The sequence below is a fragment of the Chlorocebus sabaeus genome, chromosome 22 (genome assembly GCF_047675955.1).
Source record: "Chlorocebus sabaeus isolate Y175 chromosome 22, mChlSab1.0.hap1, whole genome shotgun sequence".
NCBI lineage: Eukaryota > Metazoa > Chordata > Mammalia > Primates > Cercopithecidae > Chlorocebus > Chlorocebus sabaeus.
The window spans coordinates 45,122,363-45,144,728 of NC_132925.1; the positions used below are offsets into that span (position 1 = coordinate 45,122,363).

The 22,366-nt window shown below is 38.5% G+C and overlaps 1 protein-coding gene across 1 annotated transcript in view; it reads right to left on the reverse strand.

Moving 5' to 3' along the window:
* The window catches only part of SNX4 (sorting nexin 4), a 76,988-nt gene that overhangs the window by 42,902 nt on the left and 11,720 nt on the right, over window positions 1–22,366 (reverse strand). The window contains exons 2-6 of the mRNA XM_007985535.3: window positions 18,800–18,921; window positions 11,837–11,972; window positions 11,612–11,761; window positions 10,805–10,852; window positions 3,487–3,542 (exon numbers count right to left, since the gene is read on the reverse strand). Of these exons, the coding sequence (XP_007983726.1) occupies window positions 3,487–3,542; window positions 10,805–10,852; window positions 11,612–11,761; window positions 11,837–11,972; window positions 18,800–18,921 (512 nt within the window). The remainder of the gene's footprint in view (window positions 1–3,486; window positions 3,543–10,804; window positions 10,853–11,611; window positions 11,762–11,836; window positions 11,973–18,799; window positions 18,922–22,366) is intronic.

Here is a 22,366-nt window from a genome sequence, read left to right on the forward strand (position 1 = left end):
ATACAAGCTGGGCACAGTGGCATCCACCTGTAGTTCCAGTTATTCGAGAGGCTGAGGCGGGGGGGCATTGCTGAGCCCAGCAATTCCAGACTGGCCTGAACAACCTAGTGAGACCGCATCTCAAAAATATATATATATGTGTCATTTTGGGAGGCCGAGGCAGGTGGATCATGAGGTCAGGAGACCGAGACCATCCTGGCTAACACGGTGAAACTCTGTCTCTACTAAAAATACAAAAAATTAGCTGGGCATGGTGGCGGGCACCTGTAATCCCAGATACTCGGGAGGCTGAGGCAGGAGAATGGTGTGAACCCGGGAGGCAGAGCTTGCAGTGAGATGAGATCGTGCCACTGCACTCCAGCCTGGGGATAGAGCGAGACTCTGTCTCAAAAAACAAACAAACAAACAAAAAATACATATATGTGTGTGTATACATATGTATATATACATACGTATGTACACACACACAATCCAATATGCAAAAGAAAGCATTTACAGAGTACCTAAGGCCACATAAAAGTAGAAGACTCCAGGCCCTCCCACTCACTGCTCTTAACAGTCTAGTTTGGGGAAAGATAAACATGAATGAAGCAAGTACTAGAAGAATCATTTTGGTAATCCCTCTAAAACAATCTTTCTGGTTTTCTGAATTTTAGGAAATAACAAAACTATTTTAGTGATATATTTTAATAAGAATATAAAAATAATCTATTGGAACAGCTAGATCTATAAAAGAGATTCTACATATTAAGAATCTGATATAACAATGACCAATATACACAATTATCCAGAATTTAAGACAAACAAATCTTATTACTAATTATACAGCAATTATACACTTTAACAAGAACATAAGGGCAAAAGAACTGCCTTGGTGACATTATTGGTCATATTAAACTTAAAATTATGCACACAATATGGATCGTAAATAAAATTCAGCAGTTCAGAAAACCTGGCTGGGTCAGAAAAGGGAGGAAAAACATTCAATTGACAGAATATTTTCCATTCAACCGAAAAATACTAATTGACAAAATATTAGTATTAATCAAAAATATTATCAAAATATCAATCAAAAATGATTCTCTAATGGATGTACAGCCACCAAAGTCATACATTTACCTTACTAAGTTTTCCAGAGCTTTTTCTGAGAGTGACTTATAAATTTAGTTCTTAATCTAGAGAACATCTCTTATATACCATGCATGTTAGTATAATACTTATTAAAAACCTCAATGGAACCATAGATGCAAATTAAGTGAAAGAAGCCAATCTCAATGTTTACATACTGTATATGATGTGACATTCTAAAAAAAAAAAAAAAAAAAAAAAAAAAGAAAACTATGGCGATAATAAAAAGATCAGTGGTTGCCAGGAGTTGAGGAAGGAGATGAACAGGTGCAGAAGATTTTTTTTTTTTTTTTTTTTGGAGACAGAGTCTCGCTCTGTCACCCAGGCTGGAGGGCAGTGGCCAGATCTCAGCTCACTGCAAGCTCTGCCTCCGGGGTTCACGCCATTCTCCTGCCTCAGCCTCCCGAGTAGCTGGGACTACAGGCGCCCGCCACCGAGCCCGGCTAGTTTTTTTTGTTGTTTTTTTTTTGTTTTGGTTTTTTTTTTTTTGAGACGGAGTCTCGCTCTGTTGCCCAGGCTGGAGTGCAGTGGCCGGATCTCAGCCCACTGCAAGCTCCACCTCCCGGGTTCACACCATTCTCCTGCCTCAGCCTCCCGAGTAGCTGGGACTACAGGCGCCCGCCACCTCGCCTGGCTAGATTTTTGTATTTTTTAGTAGAGACGGGGTTTCACCGGGTTAGCCAGGATGGTCTCGATCTCCTGACCTCGTGATCCGCCCGTCTTGGCCTCCCAAAGTGCTGGGATTACAGGCTTGAGCCACCGCGCCTGGCCAGCAGAGAGGATTTTTAGGACAGTAATAGTATTCTGTATAAAATGATAATGGTGGGTACATGTTATTATCCATTTGTCCAAACTCAAAAACTGCCCGACACCAAGCGTGAACCCTGACGTAAATGATGGTCTTTGCTGATAACGCTGTTTCAATGTTGGTTCACCAAACCGCAACAAACACAGCTCTCTGGTGTGGGATGCTGATAGTTAGGGAGGCTCTGACAGGTCAGTGGGGAGGGGTGTGGAAGAGAAGGTATATGGGAATTCTCTGTATACTCTGCTCAATGTTGCTAACTCTACTAAACCTATAACTGCTCTAAAAAATAGTCTATTAAAAAAAAAAAAAAAAAGGCCAGGCATGGTGGCTCACACCTGTAATCCCAGAACTTTGGAAGGCCGAGGCGGGTCGATCGCCTGAGGTCAGGAGTTTGAGACCAGCCTGCCTAACACATGGTAAAACTCCATCTCTACTAATACAAAATACAAAATTTAATATTAGCTGAGCGTTGTGGGGGGTGCCCATAATCCTAGCTACTCGGGAGGCTGAGGCAGGATAATTGCTTGAACCTGGGAGGCTGAGGTTGCAGTGAGCAGGGATCACGCCACTACGCTCCAGCCTGGGCAACAGAGCAAGACTCTGTCTCAAAAAATAAAAAAAATTAAAACTAAAATTTAAAAAATCAAGTTACCATCACAACCTCCTAATTACCAAAATTTAAAAATATTCATTTAGATTTTATATTCAAAATTTATATGAAAAATCAGGGGCATTTTGTTAGTATGTTATGGTTTATAAAGTCAGGCATAATAGGTCATCAGAACCTGCAGACCTCGCCTTTGTCTGGTAAGAATTTACACAATGTAGACATTAGTGCTGAAGGATTCACTAGAGAAATTCTAACAGACTTCATAAATTTGGTCCTGCAAAACAAAAAAGCCTCATCTGCCTAAGCACATATCCAATTAAAAAACTCTAACTGAACCAAATTGCCAAGTAAAGGTCCGTATAATGTAGAGTTTGAATTATCCACCACATTTAAAGATCAAGCAAAACCAAAATCTTAAATACATACGTCTCACCCCATGTTAAGTAATTTCTGAAAACACTGGCTTCTTTTAATATGGAGATGCTCTCACAAACACTAGCTGATATTAATAAAATCAAGTTTTTGTCATACACCTTTGTGAAATTTTCTTGATATACAAACTAGATGGTTCATTATTAAGTATATGTAAAAAGTATATAATTTTCTTATCTTGAGCCGTGCATATTCAACAAGCAAAATCATATAAGGAAAACTATAAAATTAAAATTACTTTTCTCATTTTTCTGGTATCTGCAACAACACTTAATAAACCCTTCTAGAAAAAAGCAATGGTTTAATTTTATAAAACTTCAGTCACAATCATACCCCAATCAAGTTATCAAATTTCAAATTCAGTTTTAAACTTGAAAAGGATTTCACTAAATGTGAATATGTAAAATATTTAGCAAATAAAGTGCATACATTCAGAAATGAAAAATTAAATAGACTGATAGGCACCATTCAAAACAACATTGTAACTGTTATTAAAACAAAACCTTACTTGTCTGGGTTTTTCACTCTGAATGTTGCATTAAGCGCTTTTAACCTGGAGTCTGCCTGGAAAAAATAATTTGTTCACTTAATACAATTACATTTCAGGGTATAAAATTCAAACAATTTTACTTTCCCTTTAGAATTAAGATGCTCAAGTACAGTTTTCTTCATATCAATTGTTGTAAACACATTAAACATGCCTAAAAAAAGCTTAGTAATTATTTTTGAAAACACTACAAAAACATACTATAAAATAGACTGAATACAAGGCATTCAATGGTACCAAAGTAAAACAACTGTACACACCAACCAATACACGAACAGGCATACAGCAATGCATTATTAGAATTCGGAAGAGGTCATGTGAAAACAGTAGTTTTTCTCTAAGCCAAGAAAAGCAATGATCTGTATATATAAACTAAATGAAACTACTGCTTTAATGGCCGGGCACAGTGACTCATGCCTGTAATCCCAGCACTTTGGGAGGCCGAGACAGGAGGATCACTTGAGGTCAGGAGGTTGAGACCAGCCTGGCCAATATGGATAAACCTCGACTCTACTAAAAATACAAAAAAATTAGCTGGGTGTGGTGGCGCGTGCCTGTAATCCCAGCTACTTGGGAGGCTGAGGCAGGAGAGTCACTTCAACCTGGGAGGCAGAGGTTGCAGTGAGCTGAGACCATGCCACTGCACTCCAGCCTGGGCGACAGAGAGACTCCATTTCAAAAAAGAAACTACTGCTTTAGAGTCTGCGTCTACTGAGGGTAGTTCTCAGATGGAATCCAAAGCAAATGTACATTGGTTTTTCTCATTTTCACAATCTATATTTTAGAAGAAAGAATATAGAAATACATGTACTAAGTAACACTCTACTAAATAAAATGAGCTAGATGACAGCAATTACTTTCTAGCTAGCAGAAAATGTTGTCAGACAACACAACTTTTTAACTATTTTATTCACTTATTTCTAGATAATTACTCTCAAAGAAGAAACAGAGAGATAAATACTAAATAATAATTTCACTGCATAAAATGTTTACTTAACACATCCAAATCCTGTCCTGTCCTAAATTCTCATTAAAAAAAAAAGACAACCAAACAACTTTTCTAACCAAGGTACAAGAACTATTAGGGTTCATAAAAGGTAGCTCAATCAGGAATCAATTTCAAAATGTGGTCTGGTTTTTAAAATTCCACCTTGAAAATTTCACACTATTACAACTTCCAACCCATAATTACAAATACTGTTAATGAATAAACAAACAAAATAAAAATATTACTAAGGCTTCCCAGATTACCTGGTTAAGAAAATAAAAACAAATATAACAAATATACTACTCACAAGTTCAGTCTCCTAGAACTTCAGACCAAAAGATATTTAAAGAGCTACCTAAACAATACCTAAAGTAGTTTATTTTGATTTTTGGGAATTCTCTTATGGAATTCTCCTATTTCTAAAATCAGTATTTCACAAATTCTGGACCTTTCTTACATCTCAAGGAAAAATGAGCTAATATATGTCAAAGTCCTTATAAATAAAAACATCTATGAATTTAAGGCATATATTAAAAATAACTAAAAACCAAAGGATCTTGTGTTTACGACTTCAATCACATGCAAAATGTGATTCTTTAAATGAAGATGAAACTACATAAAATACTAAGGAAAAAGATATTCATTTGTATCTTTTCTTGAATCTCTTGCTTTTTAACACCAGCAATTTATTTTTTACTTTTAAAGTCACCAATTTACCAATTTAAAAGCCATTTATAAATGTAAAAGATCACCATTCTAACTTTTGCCTACCAAATGTTTTGTCAGATCAGGTCCATCTCCACATCCAACTCAATCTACTCATTTTACAAGATTACATGAAAAGGGGAAAGCTGCCTAAAATGTCACCAAACCAGAAACTTCTCCCAAAAGCTGGATCTCTGAAAAACTACCTGGACTGTTCCAAATCTGATAGGTTATCGCCCACCTAATCAGATTCCCCATTCAACACCTAAAGATGCCCCTTAATTCCTTATTGTTTTCTATGATCCTATTTTACTCCCTCTAGAATAGCATTATCTGAAATCATATTGTTCGCTTGATTCTTGGCTGTCCATTAAGAATATAAGAGCCATAGGCCAGGCGCAGTGGCTCATGCCTGTAATCCCAGCACTTTGGGAGGCTGAGGCAGGCGGATCACGAGGTCAGGAGTTTGAAACCAGTGTGGCCAATATGGCAAAACCCTGTCTCTACTAAAAATACAAAAAATTAGCCCGGCGTGGTGGTGCATGCCTGTAATCCCAGCGACTCGGGAGGCTGAGGCAGGAGAATCCCTTGAACCCGGGAGGCAGAGTTTGCAGTGAGCCGAGATCGCACCACGAAACTCCAGCCTGGGCGACAGAGCAAGACTTCATCTCAAAAAAAAAAAAAAAAAGAATAGAACAGCCATAAAAAGACCCAGTGTGAAGGTGGCCCCTGGACTGTACAAAGGCTGCTGTGGCAACACTTTTACCTGCTTTATCTTCCCCAACACATTACCTAGTAAGGCACACCCTGCCTGGGCCTCCCTCTCAAGGAGCATTCCTCTTCCTTGGCCTCTGGTGACTCCACTGCAGGTTTCTTACCATCACTAATGTCTCAGCTCAAATGTAAGCTTTTTAAAGGAGGTTGACCATGTGGCCTGGTTTGCCCAGGACAGTCCTGATTTATGAATGTCGTCCTAGCCCTTTTTTTTTTTTTTTTTTTTTTTGAGACAGAGTCTTGCTCTGTCACCCAGGTTGGAGTGCAACGTGTTGTCCTCATCTTAAACGTCCCCATTTCCTCTCCAAAGGGTTCCCACTTGGATAATAAACTTTACGGTCACCCATCTTAGGGTAACCCTTAAAAATAATCCCTGCTGTCATATTCCTCAACAAGGATGATGCTTTATTTCCTTTATACTACTTACCACTATTTTAAAGTATCTTATCTTTTATTTAAATGCTAACTTAATGTCTCCGACGACTAAAATATAAGCTCCACAATAACACAGAGTTTATGAACATTTCCAGCTCATTCACTACTGTATCCGTAACACTTAGAAGAGTACCTCGCGCTGTAGGGACCAGCATTTGGAATCTCCACATTGAATCTCTCAGAGTTCCTGTGCAATAACGAGATTAACAGAGATCCTAACTAAGGGCCCGGACCTTGGCTCTGGTAGTTCTTGCTCCAAGGAAGAGGCAGGGTCCTGGGTTCTTATGAACCAGCCTAAATTCATTTAAGGATTGGGTATTTAGAAGAATACTTTCATGACTAACCATGTTAACTGAGTTAAAATGTTACTTTTATATTAAATCAACTAGTTTATATGTTCATTACTCTAGGGGTAAACCCTTTGCTCTTCTTTCACTGAATTAAGTAAAATGAGTATTTATATTTTGTGTAGGTATTTATTCTTAAATAGAAACAGAGTCTCACTATGTTGCCCAGTCTGGTTTCAAACTCCTGGGCTCAAGTGATTCTCCTGCCTCAGCTTCTCAAGTAGCTAGGACTATAGGAACATGCCACCAAGCCCAGATTGAGTATTTATACAACTATTCCACCCCCCAAAAAAGAAGAAATGCCAAAAACCAGTAATGATGAAAAAATTGGTTGCTCCTGCTTACGTGAAATAGAACACAGATAAAAAGAAACTAAATTTTGGCCAGGTGTGGTGGCTCACGCCTATAATCCCAGCACTTTGGGAGGCCAAGGCAGGCAGATCACGAGGTCAGGAGATTGAGATCATCCTGGCTAACACGACGAAACCCTGTCTCTACTAAAAATACAAAAAAATTAGCCAGGCGTGGTGGTGGGTGCCTGTAGTCCCAGCTACTCTGGAGGCTGAGGCAGAAGAATGGCTTGAACCAGGGAGGTGGAGCTTGCAGTGAGCCGAGATCGCGCCACTGCATTCCAGCCTGGGCGACAGAGCGAAACTCCATCTCAAAAAAAAAAAAGAAACTAAATTTTAGATTATCTTGCTGGGTGTAATAATCACTCTCAAACATTTGAAGAAAATATTAATCTAGTAGGCCAAAACTACAGATAAAATAAGTCTGAGAAAAGGAAAATTAAAGTAAGATAACATTTCAATTTGAGGATAACAATCCAAGAGCCAAGGACAAATATTCTTATAAGATATGAATATTTGGTCTCATTCAGAATGACCTCATTTTCACAGAAATAAAGCTTTCAACACTTCCTTTACCAACAATCTCTGCAAATATTAACTACATAATTAATAAGCAAGAGAGGTAATATGGGATGGTAATTAAGGAGGGCTTTGAGTTAGTCTAGACTTGGATTCAGCCTCTATCACTTATAATTATGTGACCTGGGCTAAGTCACGTTCTAGAGTTCCTCATCTAAAAAATGAGAATACTGACTCACCTCAAAGGTACTGAGGCAATATTCAGCAAAATAAACATAGTATAATTATAGCATAGTGCCTAGCAAATAGTAAGAATATATGATGGTAATACTTAGATACGAAACTGCTTTAGATTCTTAAAAAAGTTTTCTTCTTTTTTACCATTTTTGAAAATCTTTCTAAAATTATCTTCCTAAAAATAGTTTTCTTTATCATCTTATAGCAATAGTTGTCAAATTTTAGGCTAATGGGATTAAGGACGTCTGGGATGAATTCAGTATTCTGAACAAACAATCCCATCAATTGAGTTACATGCAGTCCACTGACCACACACTGAATTAAGAGTACACAAGCAAAATTCTACTTTTTCTTGAGGCCTCCAGTTAACCATTACAAACAACAAATACTGAATCCATCTATGATACCCTTAGGGATTACAGGCGGGTAGGGATTTTGCCTCATGCCAAATGTACCCATTCTGTGACGTGTGACTCACAAACCACTGCTACCTCTTTTCCGCTATCAGGCTCAGCTGTCAATTGTCACTATTGTCACAATGTGCCTGTCTTCCCTCACTTTTTAATCTTCTGCTAAAATATGTTGTAACCTAAAAAACAGCCAAGTTTGTCTGAATACCTATAATAAAATTAATGGGTCTGCTCCGGGAAGACCAAAGTATAGTAGTAAAGTATAGCAGGAAGCCATGTTACATCCCCTTGAACATCTCCGAAGTCAGTTTTGCTTAAATCCCAGCTTTCAACTGTGATCAGGTTAGCTTTAACTGCCAAATATATGACCTCCAGATAAGTGGAATGTGACACACTCAATCTCTCTCTCTCTCTCTCTCTCTCTCTATATATATATATAGACATACACACATACATACATATGTTACGTACATGAGATTGTGGACATTTGTATGATTTACACATGTATATGAGGCTATGCAAAAAGGTCCCATTTCCCTGATGGAAGGAAGGACTTAAAACAAGACATACATTCACAACAAAATAAGGAATACAGAGAGACACATGGGTTTCTGAATTCTCTCCATCAATTTTGTTTCTGGCTCACTTCATTAGAAGTCTGATGTTTTGAATTATTAATTCTGTCTAGTAATATTACCTTTCATATACTTTTTAAAAGTACAATACATAAGGCTCCCCCACAATGAAACATTCTATCTAAATACTTAAGTAGCACCTACACATAAGATTCAAGGCACTTGGTAAATAGCAATTTTATAATGATGGGGAACTCAAGAGTTTTCTCAGAATCACTAAAGTTATGGCCAAAAACTGGATTCAAGGACAAAAACCTGTAACTATTAACTACAGTAAAGACTTAATGACTAGACTTTTTAAAATTTTTGTTATATAAAGAGAATTCACTAAAACGACTGTATTTTAATCTTTTCCTTGTTAGCTTTTAACATATCTTGAACTATTTTTCAGAAACCTCTATCTAAACATAGATCAGTTTTTAAACTTCCAAGTTATTTCAAATCCAACCCTAAACTAAAATTCTACCATCCCCTCTGAGTGTTATTAAGTGATGAATTACAGCCAAGAAAATTCTAATTGTTTCAGTACATCTGTCCACTAAATATTTATAGCTGGGCACAGTAAAACTAGCACTTTGGGAGGCTGAGGTGAGAGAATCAATTGAGCTCAGGAGTTTGAAACTAGCCTAGGCAACATAGTGAGACCTCATCTCTACAGAAGAAAAAAGTCAAAATTAGCCAGGTATGGTGGCACACACCTGTAGTCTCAGCTACTTGGGAGGCTGAGGCAGGCAGATGGCTTGAGTCCAGGAGTTCAAGGATGCAGTGAGCCATGATCACACCACTGCACTCTGGCCTGGGTGACAGAGCAAGACTCTGTCTCAAAATCATAAAAACCTCAAAATATTTATAAATTAGAATCAGTTTATGACAGAACTGGTTTATCATATTTTCTTTGCAGAAAAAAAATTTCCTCTTTCTAGTTTGTTTTGTGCCAAATTTCAAATACCTATCTGCCAATGCATGGGAAGTGTTACTGTATGGGACACTTTTTGTATGGGACATTTTCTTCTTGTCTAGACATATTATATTAAACTTTTCGAACTGTATTTTCATGTGAGTCATTTAACGATTTATATTATGTTATATATCAATTTATATTCTGTTCGTCTACTTACCTATTCAGTTTACACCAGAGATGAAAACTTTTAAAAGTTTGTAATAATCTTTGTTGTATTTATTTTAGGAAAGAAAGAAAGAGCAGAAGAGAATTCGGGTGTCCAGCTCACCACCACTATGCTCCTTGATCTTCAGATCACCATCTCATTCCCAAACACTAATTCTAATGACTAAATTTAAAAAGCTGTTACAAAAACTTAATAATCCTGTACCACTAACAGATAAAACTAACTTAGAACTATTTCAAAATGACTCCTTTGTCCCCATTTAAAACTGGCCACCATGTCTCAACAGCCAGAAGAAGCATGACCGAGGGCTTATCTTTTAGACTGCTAAGGTTGGACTCTTTCATATCTGATAGAGTGAGCAATTGTCAGGGGCAGGGATATGAGTGGAAACAGGACAGAAGAAAAAAAAAGAGGCAAGGTATAATACTAGTACACTGGGGAAAATCTACAACTTGTATTTAAATTACTGCTTCATTACTACAAACACTAACTAAAAAAAACAAAATAAATCACTGTTTCACAATGTTCTTTCCCTGTAGAATAAATTTGCCCATTATAGTCTCATTAGTAACTACAATTACACAAACTGAAAGTGAACTGTAGTGTCTCTTTGAAAACCTTACCAATGACACTTATTGTAAAGACGATTTCCAACATTCGTTTACACAGTAAATACCAAGTTCACAATTAGTGCATGGCACCATGCTGGGAACTGTAAAGGAACATGGCAAATTTCACAGAAACATTCTTACCTTCAGCTGAAACCCAGTTTCATTCACAGTCTCCTTCCAGTTACCTTCCTAAAAATTGAAGTTAATTTTAGAAATCATTACTGCAAAGCAAATATTCCAAATTAAATAAATTAAATTCCTATCATTCTGTTCTTACTTCAGCAGGGATTGGAGAGAGAGGTTTAAAAAAATTTCTTTTCACTTCAAAATTAAACATTCAATCCGGCTGGGGGCGGTGGCTCAAGCCTGTAATCCCAGCACTTAGGGAGGCCGAGACTGGCGGATCACGAGGTCAGGAGACTGAGACCATCCTGGCTAACACGGTGAAACCCCGTCTCTACTAAAAATACAAAAAAAGTAGCCGGGCGAGGTGGCGGGCGCCTGTAGTCCCAGCGACTCCGGAGGCTGAGGCAGGAGAATGGCGTGAACCTGCGAGGCGGAGCTTGCAGTGAGCCGAGTTTGCGCCACTGCACTCCAGCCTGGGCGACACAGCGAGACTCCATCTCAAAATAAAACAAAACAAAACAATTCAATCCAACTTCTAAAAGATTACCAAATGGTGCACCCAAGATTTTATAGATCTGAGCTTCAAAATACTGAAGACAAATTTTACTATTATTTAAATGATACCAAAAATACCATCAGTATCTTTAAATAGAAAAATGTTAGCCAAAAGAATAACATAATCCATTAATTGGAAATTCATAACGAAAAAATAAATTGCATATAAATTAACAAAAAGATCCTTAAAATAAGTATTCTACAATTTTTTTTTAAGAAACCCAAATTAAATGAATATTTTACTAAGACTAAATAAAAGAAAAATACCTGTGTTAAAAACAGATAGAAGATTTTGTCTCTACAAAGGATGGGATGTGAAGCAATCCTCAAGAGAAAGTTTTCTAAACCAATCCGTCGCCTCTCCACAAAATCTGGATCCATGTTGTCAGCAGAGAGTTTATGCCAAACAAATTCTGCCTAGGTAAACAAAACAATCATTAAGAATAGTCTCAATGCGGAAGACTTCTAAACTACTGCCATTTCACTTCTTACCCGTTTTTCTGGCAGAGGTGGCACAACAATATGTGGATAGTAAACTAAAAGGTAGTTTCTCAACAACTCAAATTCACTATATCGCCGCCACAGTGAGTCTGTTAGGACACTCTGACCATCGGTATGTTCAACTGACCTGAAAAGGAACAGAACGACACTGAAGTTATTTTTTAAAAACAAAAATACATACATAGAAACACAATCACCTTTAAAATTATAACTACAGAATGATTATGAATCAAGCAGTAAGTAAAGAACTTTTCATACATTTTCTTTTTCTTTTCTTTTTTTTTTTTTTTTTCAAGACAGGGTCTCACTGTGGCCCAGGCTGGAGTGCAGGGGTACAATCACGGCTCACTGCAACCCTGACCTCCTGGGCTCAGGCACTCCTTCCACCTCAGCCTCCTGAGTAGCTGGGACCACAGGCACATGTCACCACATTGGCTAATACTTAAATTTTTTGTAGAAATGGGATCCAGCTATGTTGCCCAGGCTGGTGTCAAACTCCTGGGCTTACGCCATCTTCCTGCATTGGCCTCATGTATTTTCATATTTAATCCTTATGACAACCCTGTGAGGCAGAGATTTATTATCCTCATTTTACAGATGAGGACACAACTGCACAGTATATGCTCTGTCTATGATCACAAAGGTCTGTGGATAAAGAACTCAGATCTATCTGATTTCAAAGCTCTTACTCCTAACCACTTTCTTTCTGTTACAGAAAGCCTGTTTAAACATAAGAGAAACAGTTTTATTAGGAATACTCTAAAAGCCTTAATGTATAAATAATTGATTTTTTAACATGATAAAATCTAGTTTAGCTAGTGCTTCATTAAATAAAAAGCATTTTTAACTTCATTTCTGCCACAATGAGAGAATAACATTCACAACAAAGACCAAGACACCACAAAAACTTCAATTTAGGTTATTAATGAATCAGATTAATCCAAGTACCAAGAAATAGCCACAGGAACAAAATATTAATTAGCTCTGAAAGAGTGGCAAAGAGGGGTCATAAAAATTCATCTCTAGCCTTACTTTTAATTATAAAGGGCTGGTAGGCAATGCCATGTCTTATACATATAAAAGTTCAACTTACTTTTGGGGGAAAGTTAAGGTAAAATCATATAAAGGATATTTTAAATATTTTGACTACTTAGGATTTCTTGCCAGCATAAGTAAGTCCAATTAGAAAGCATCAGTCTTCTAAACATTATCAGGACCTTGCTATTTTTCTAATTAGCTTGACAATAACCTGTTTGCCTTCCATGAAATGCACAATGTGTATTTTGTACATTAGGACACAAAGTCATAGAAGTTAAATCAGTCTCTGAATAAAGTCTAGAGAAAGTATTTACATCATGCCATGTTCAACACAATAGATGCTCATTTTTATTATTTTTTAAGTTTGCTACTAAATTTGTTTATTGCATGTTAATAAAAATGAACCAAAATATGAAATGCAAAATGCACAAATGGCTCCCATGGCAAAAATACAGTATTAAATCATAATTCATTTTAAAGAGTATACCTAGACATTAGCTATAACTGATACTATCCCAATTACAATTCCCAACTTCAGCTGAAAAAATACTTGGGTTAATCTCAAGTTTCAAATTATTCAGAATCACTACCAACAAAACCCATAACTTGTAAATAAGTGGATAAATAAAGCCTATAAGTAGTACACCTACAGGGCTGATAGAAGGTCTGTATAAGCGTTTAAAAAAAAAAAACAAAAAAAAACACAAAAAAACGTGGCTGGATGCAGTGGCTCACGGCTGTAATCCCAGCACTTTGGGAGGTCGAGGTAGGTGGATCACCTGAGGTCAGGAATTCGAGACCAGCCTGGCCAACATGGTGAAACCCCATCTCTACTAAAAACACAAAAAATTAGCTGGGCGTGGTGGCAGGCGCCCGTAATCCCAGCCACTCAGGAGGCTGAGACAGGAGAATCGCTTGAACCTGGGAGGCAGAGGTTGCACTGAGCTGAGATTGTGCCAACGCACTCCAGCCTAGGCAACAAGAGCGAAACTCCATCTCAAAAAACAAACACCAAAAAAAAAAAAAAAAAAAAAAAAACCAAAAAGGCAGGGTCCAGTAGTTTCATTAGAAACTGACTAAAAGCACAGAGAAGACTTTCATTAGACCCCAAAACCACCCCATTTATCTAATCGCTCAACAACTATTTAATAGCACCTAATTGGTTTTCCTTGTAATATTTAACCCTCACAATGAAAATATGATCATTAACCATGTTTTACAAATTAGAAGAATAACATACTGCCTTCCAAGCCATCCAGGAATTACTACCTATTCTAAAAGAGACTTATACTTATTTTAGAATAGTTCATATTCAATGAAAAGGAACACATACAAAAAAGTCTTGGGGAATTAAAAACCAGTGACTTTAGTCTTATTCAATCTTAGCCCACTAAACTATAACACTATAGAATAGGCACAAACCAAAAACATCCTTTTTAATTTTAAACTTAAGAATTTACTTTGGAAGCTAGAGTTAACACTAATTTCTGAAGTATTTTTTAGGTGGCTAACTTAAAAAAAAAAAAACAACAACAAAACAGAAACAAAACCTCTCGATAACTGGACTATAGACAATTGCTAAAAGGGCTTTCTACTTGTATTCAAAAGGTAGGTAGGTAAGCTACATGACAGAAGTTGAATTTCTAGTTAATATGAAGGGTCAATAATATCCATATTGTCCACAACTGTCTGCAAAACACTGAATTACAAAAACAGTGCTACATAATTAAATTAAGAAATTTGATGACTGTGGTTGATGATGAAGGTCAGTTAACCTTAGGGATATTATAAAACAATCTATTCAAAATCAGTATTTCTCGAATCCCATGTCTATATGATGTGGAATAGGGAAGAACGTCTTAAAACAGAAAAAACACAAATCATAAAGAGAAAAGACAGATAAACCTATCTTAAAATGGAAAGGCTTTGTAGTTTAAAAGACACCAATAAAAAAATCATGGTCCAGCTGGGCACACTGGCTCACACCTATAATTCCAGCACTTTGGGAGGAGGCCGAGGCAGGTGGATCACTTGAGGTCAGGAGTTCAAGACCAGCCTGGCCAACATAACAAAACCCCATCTCTACTAAAAATACAAAAATTAGCTGGGTGTGGTGGTACAAGTCTGTAATCTCAGCTACTCGGGAAGATGAGGTGGGAGAATCGCTTGAGCCCGGGAGGAGGAGGTTGCAGTGAGTCAAGATCACATCACTGCATTCCAGCCTGGGTGACAGAGCGAGACTCCACCTGAGGAAAAAAAAAAAAAAAAAGGTCCATGGCCTATCTGTACTGAAAGCACCTGGACCTTTAAATAAAAAATGTAAAATCCTGCACCCCACCCCAAATCATGAAGTTGTTTAACAAATTTTTCAAGTAATTCCAACATGTTTTTAAGTATAAAAGCCATGTTTTAAAATAAATTTGTATTGAAATACAGTTGTGAAAGTTGACTCCATAATCCTTTTGTGCACCACACATTAATTGATGGTCTACTTAAATATGTATTCACAGTCTAGCTATTACTGATGTATGGTCACTTCTAACTCCCAGGTTCAAATTAGAACTGGGCTACAGAAGAAGACAATGATCCTTTATTTATTTCAAAGCCAAGCATAAACATTATTCAGTTATTCCAGATTACCCAAATCAAGGTTCTCTCCCAGCAGTAAAAGTAATCAATACCTATTTCATTGCCCAAGTGGGTGAAAAAATAGGCATATACCAAATATATCCTTTTTCATTGTAAACTTAAAATTTACTTAGAAGGCTACAGCTAACACTATTTTCTAAAGTATTATTATTAAAGTGGCTAATTTAACTTAAAAAACAAAAAAAACAGAAACAAAAATCCTTTCATGGGGCCATGATCTTTAAAAAATAACCTTACAAATCTCTGCAATACATAAACATATATATATCATGAAATGACCTAATTTTGAAAAGAACCACATTACCTCTCTCTTTTCCTAAACTTACTACTGTATAAAAATTTTCTTGGCCGGGCACGGTGGCTCACGCCTGTAATCCCAGCACTTTGGGAGGCCAATGCGGGCAGATCACGAGGTCAGGAGATCAAGACCATCCTGGCTAACACAGTGAAACTCCATCTCTACTAAAAATACAAAAACAATTAGCCGGGCGTGGTGACGGGCGCCTGTAGTCCCAGCTACTCAGGAGGCTCAGGCAGGAGAATGGTGTGAACCCAGGAGGCCGAGCTTGCAGTGAGCTGAGATGTGCCACTGCACTCCAGCCTGGGCAACAGAGCGAGACTCCGTCTCAAAAAAAAAAAAAAAAAAAGAATTTTTTTTTTTAAGAAGATTCTTTTTTCTCTTTTTCTTTCTTTCTAGTGGAAGAAGGAAAACTAAATTTTCAGAATTGTCTGTAGACAACGTTCACCAAGATTTAAACTTTTATTTTGGGTAGAAACGCAGACCTGGAAGAAGCCTTGAAAAGTCACAGGGTTCAGCATTAAGGCAAGTTCACAGGTAAATCCTATGAAAATGGTAGGTTAAAAATTTTTTTCTTAAAAAAGTATTAACATTGGCCGGGTGTGGTTGCTCATGCCTGTAATCCCAGCACTTTGGGAGGCCAAGGTGGGTGGATCATGAGGTCAGAAATTGGAGACCAGTATGGCCAACATGGTGAAATCCCATCTCTACTAAAAATATATGGTAGCGGGCGCCTGTAATACCAGCTACTCAGGAGGCTAAGGCAGGTGAATCGCTTGAACCCAAGAGGCAGAGTTTGCAGTGAGCCAAGATCGTGCCGCTGCACTCTAGCCTGGTGACAGAGTGAGACTCCATCTCAAAAAAAAAAAAAAAAAAGTAGGCCGGGCACGATGGCTCAAGCCTGTAATCCCAGCACTTTGGGAGGCTGAGATGGGCAGATCACGAGGTCAGGAGATCGAGACCATCCTGGCTAACATGGTGAAACCCTGTCTCTACTAAAAATACACAAAAATGAGCCGGGTGTGGTGGCAGTCGCCTGTAGTCCCAGCTACTCAGGAGGCTGAGGCAGGAGAACAGCATGAACCCGGAAGAAAGAGCTTGAACCCGGAAGAAAGAGCTTGCAGTGAGCCGAGATCGCGCCACTACACTCCAGCCTGGGTGACAGAGCAAGACTCCATCTCAAAAAAAAAAAAAAAAAAAAAAAGTATTAACATTAAAGCATCATTATAACACTTAACTTCATTTGGTAGTCTTTTTTTTTTTTTTTTTTTGAGACAGTCTCTCGCTTTGTCAGCCAGGCTCGAGTGCAATGGCACAATCTCAGCTTACTGTAATCTCTACCTCCCAGGTTCAAGCAATTCTCCTGCCTCAGACTCCTAAGTAGCTGGGACCACCACACCTGGCTAATTTTCATATGTTTAGTAGAGACAGGGTTTCGCCATGTTGGCCAGGGTGGTCTCAAACTCCTGACCTCAGGTGATCTGCCTGGCTTGGCCTCCCAAAGTGCGGAGATTACAGGCATGAGCCACCATGCTCAGCTAGATTTAGTAGTCTCTTATTTTACTGGCTATCAACAATTCTCTCATATCTATTTGTTTTAATTGAAAGCACTTCTGCTCAATCTCTGAAGACAGAAAAGAAACAATGTATTATTCTTTATATAAACTGTTTATAACTGACAACAACAAATTGAGCCTTCCCTTGCCTTTTTTTAGATGAAACAACTCTAATTCCTTTAGCTTTTCCCTTAGGAGGTAAAAGACAATTTTTCTGGTCAGTTTTTATTTCCTACTCCATAATTTACTTTGTCTTTTCTATTTTTACTCACCAAGTTCTTTTTCCTTGCTTTTTAAAGGTGTCTACTTCCCTTTATTCTTAAATTTACTCTAAGTTCTAAAGTGCCAATCTCAGTGTTTCTGTTTGTTAATTTTTTGCAATTCCCAACTGTCCTAAGGGGACTCAGACCTTATTCTCTACTCCTAGAATTCTTTGTTAACCATTTCCACCTGCCCAAGTTCACTTCATACATGCCTGAGAACCTGGTATCCTTTTACAAAAAAGCACAGGGATTCTGAGACCAAGGAATCCTCCAAAGCATGTATCAAGTAACATTCCAGATTCCAAAAGTATTCCACTAACCTTCCCTCTCCCCACAAAACAAATTCATTAAAATATAGCTATCTACCCAGAGTATCAGAGCAAAAGATGCAGCTGTTTACCCATTAAAAGGTTAAGGACACAGGGCTGGATGCAGTGGTTCACACCAGTAATCCCAGCATTTTGGGAGGCTGAGGCAGGAGTAGCGCTTTAAGCTCAGGAGTTTGAGACCAGACTGAGCAACATGCCTACAAAAAATTTTAAAACTGCCAAATGCAGTGGCTCATGCCTGTAATCCCAACACTTTGGGAGGCCGAGGTGGGTGGATCATTTGAGGTCAGGAATTTGAGACCAGCCTGGCCAACATGGTGAAACCCTGTCTCTACTAAAAATACAAAAAAATTAGCTAGGTGTGGTAGCACATGCCTGTAATCCCAGCTACTTGAGAGGCTAAGGCAGGAGAATCGCTTGAACCCAGGAGACAGAGATTGCAGTGACCCAAGATTATGCCACTGTATTCTAGCCTTGGCGGCAGAGTGAGACTCCATCTCAAAAAAACAAAACAAAACAAAAAAAACGTTAAAAATTAGCCAGCCATGGTGGCTCATGCCTGTATGCCAGCTACTCAGGAAACTGAGGTGAGAGAATCACCTGACCCCAGGAGTTTGAGGCTGCAGTGAGCCATGACTGCACCACTGCATTCCAGCCCAGGCAACGGAATGAGACTCTGTCTCAAAAAAAAGTAAAGAAACAAAATCAATCCCCCCAAAAAAAAAAACTTCAAAAAATTCTGTTATACAACAGAGTCTGTATCAATAGCTACCAGAAAAAGCTTTCTGTCTACCTGCCCAGGTGTAATTTTCATCACCCACCTTGTTTCAATGAGGTAAGCAGTATATGTTTCTTGCATGTTCATGGCATTTCTTCCAGTTCGTTTTTCTGCTTCTGAAACACTGATTTCTATCTTCTTCAACCAAAAATTATTGTGTGTCATCTGGACAAAAATAAATAAAACAACAACAACAAAAAACTGTTTAAGATGGTGCTGAAAAAAGCCTCAGCCACATAAATTAAACCCATTATTGGGTTTACATATTTCAAAATAGTTACTTATAGTTCTTGAGTTGCCAGGGGTTGCAAAACGACAGCAGCAAATGATAGCCTTTATCAACATACAAAAGTACATCAACTTTTCCAGAGGTATTTTATTTATGTATTTATTTATTTTTATTTTTATTTTTTGAGACCAAATCTCACTCTGTCACCCAGGCTGAAGTGCACTGGTGCAATCTCGGCTCACTGCAACCTTCACCTCCTGGGTTCAAGGGATTCTCCTGCCTCAGTCTCTCAAGTAGCTGGGATTATAGGCATGTATCACCACGTTCAGCTGACTTTGGTATTTTCAGTAGAAGCAGGGTTCCACCATGCTGGCCAGGATGGTCTCGAACTCCTGACCTCAGGTGATCCACCTGCCTTGGCCTCCCAAAGTGCTGGGATTATAGGCATGAGCCACTGCACCCAGCCTTCCAGAGGTAGTTTAAAAGGTACTATATATGTTGAATGATTAAAATTTAGACATTTCATAAGTGACCAAGAATAATCTATAGAAATACATAAGAAAATATCTTAAAAACACATTAGACACAAAGGATTCTGGGAGGATAGTGAATAGGAAGCACCAGGAATCCATCTCCCCACCTAGACGACAACTGCACTGGCAGACCCTGTCTGATGTAAGTATTTGGGAACTCTGGAGTCCAACAAAGGCTTGCAATTCCCAGGGGAAGGCTTGGATGACAAAATGTGGTTACTTTCAATCAATTTCAGCTACCTATCCCTTAGTGCCTAACAGGCAGCTGTGCAGCATTCCTGGAACAGCCTGATGAAGCCAGGGTAGGCAAAAAGGGCCTTGTTCTCCAAACATCCAGGATCTGTCCTCTGATCACCAACTGCTTCTTCTAAAAGGCACAGACAAAGAAGTAGTGGCCACTGCTGTTGCTCCTCCCCACACTGTTGCAAGCCTCCTGTCCTGGCTGAAGTGACTTCCAGGGGATTCAAAAGCCAGCATCCTGTTTTTCCTCCCTTCATTTTTATTTTGACCCTCTTTTGTAAGCCATTTAGCCAGGTGTGGTAGTGCGTGCCTTTAGTTCTGGCTACCAAGGAGGCTGAGGCAGGTGGATCAGTTCAGCAAAGGAGGTCAAAACTAGCCTGGGAAACACAGGAAGACCTTGTCTCTTAAAAAGAAAAAATTGGACGTTTAAAAACAACTGGATAGATGAGGACAATTAGAAAATAATCATATATGCCCAGGAAAAGGCTCAAGCTCAGGAAAGATCTCTAAAGACTTTAAGTTTACACCTCTCTCAGGCTGATCTTTGGCGTGGAGACAGCCTACAGTAATTAAAAAATAAATAATAAATAACAAAAACAACAACCCCCAGGGTAGGAGAAGAATTCGATGTCCAGAGTTATCACATTATTACATGCAAACGCCTAGTTTTCAACAACAACAACAAAATCACAAGGCATATAAAGAAACAGGGTGGTATGAACCCTTCAGAGGGAAAAAATACATCAACAGAAACTGCTCCTGAAAAAGACATGATGACAGATCTACTAGAAAAAGACTTTATCCCTTTATCCCCAGTTTCATTTCTTTTTTCTTTTTTTTTTTTAGACAGAGTCTAGCTTTGTCACCTAGGCTGGATTGCTGTGGTGCAATCTCAACTCAGTGCAACCTCCCGCTCCTGGGTTCAAGCGATTCCTGTGCTTCAGCCTCCTGAGTAGCTGGGATTACAGGCATGTGCCACCACACCGGGCTAATTTTTTTTTGAGACAGAGTCTTGCTGTATTGCCAGGCTGGAGTGCAGTGGTGTGATCTCAGCTCGCTGCAACCTCTACCTCTGGGTTCAAGGGATTCTCCTGCCTTAGCCTCCAGAATAGCTGAAACTACAGGCCATGTTGTCCAGGCTGGTCTTGAAGTCCTTGGCTCAAATGATCCACAAGCCTCAGCCTTCCAAGCTGCTGGCATTACAGGCAGGAGCTACCATGCCTGGCTGACAAAGACTTTAAAGTATTCATCTTATAGATGCTCAGAGAACTTAAAGGAAGACGTGGAGAAAGTCAAAAAAATGATTTAAAAAAAAATGATGTATGAACAAAACAGAAGTATCAGTACAGAGACAGAAAACTTAAAAAGAAACCAAAAAGTGTCCGGGCATGGTGGTTCACACCTGTAATCCCAGCACTTTGGGAGGCTGCGGTCAGGAGTTCAAGACCAGTCTAGTCAACATGTTGAAACCCCGTCTTTACTGAAAATATAAAAACTAGCCGGGCGTGGTGGCGGGCACTTGTAATCCCAGCTACTCAGGAGACTGAGGCATGGAGAATTACTCGAACCCGGGAGGCAGAGGTTGCAGTGAGCAAAGATCATGCCACTGTACTCCAGCCTCGGTGATAGGGCAAGAAAAAGAAAAAAGAAACCAAAAGAAATTCTGGAGCTGAAAAGTACAGTAACTGAAATTAAAAGTTCACTAGAGGGGTTCAAAGGCAAATTTCAGCAGGCACAAGAGAGAACTGGCAAACTAGAAGATAGGAGAATGGAAATTACCAAGTCCGAGGAACAGAAAAAAGAGGGAAGGAAAGTAAACAGAGCTTAAGGGAGAAGCAGGACACCATCAAACCAACATGTGCACTCTGGTAGTAAGGAGAGGGAGAGAGAAAAAGGGGAAGGGGCAGTATCTGAAGAAATAATGTTAGAAAATTTCACAAATATGATAGAAGAAATGTATATAAACATCCAAGAAGCTTGACAAAATCCAAAATAAGATGTTTACTGAGACACCTTATAACTTTTCAGAGACAGAATCTTGACAGCAGCAAGACAGAAGCAACTGATCATATATAAGGAATCTTCAATAAGATTATCAGCAAATTTCTCATCAGAAATTTTGGAGGCCAGAATACAAGGAGCTGATATCTTCAAAGTGCTAAAAAATAAAAATAACTGTCAATCCAGAATCCTATATCTAGCAAACTGTCCTTCAAAAGTGTAGGAAAAATTAAGACATTCCCAGAGGCAGGAGAATTGCTTGAACCCAGGAGGCGGAGGTTGCAGTGAGCCAAGATCGCGCCACTGAACTCCAGTCTGGGCAACAGTCAGGCTCCGTCTCAAAAAAACAAAACCAAAAAAATAATGAAAACGAAATTATAAAAATAAGTCAATTTACAATAGCATCAAAAAGAAAAAAATACGTGGGAATTAAGGTGGTAAAAGACTTGTACAATGGAAACTAAAACATTGCTAGAAATTAAAAGAAGATAAATAAATGAAAACACATCCCATCTTCATGATTTGGAAGATTTAATATTATTAAGATATCAAAACTACCTAAAGCACTCTATATATTCAATGCAAACCCTATGAAAATCCCAATGGC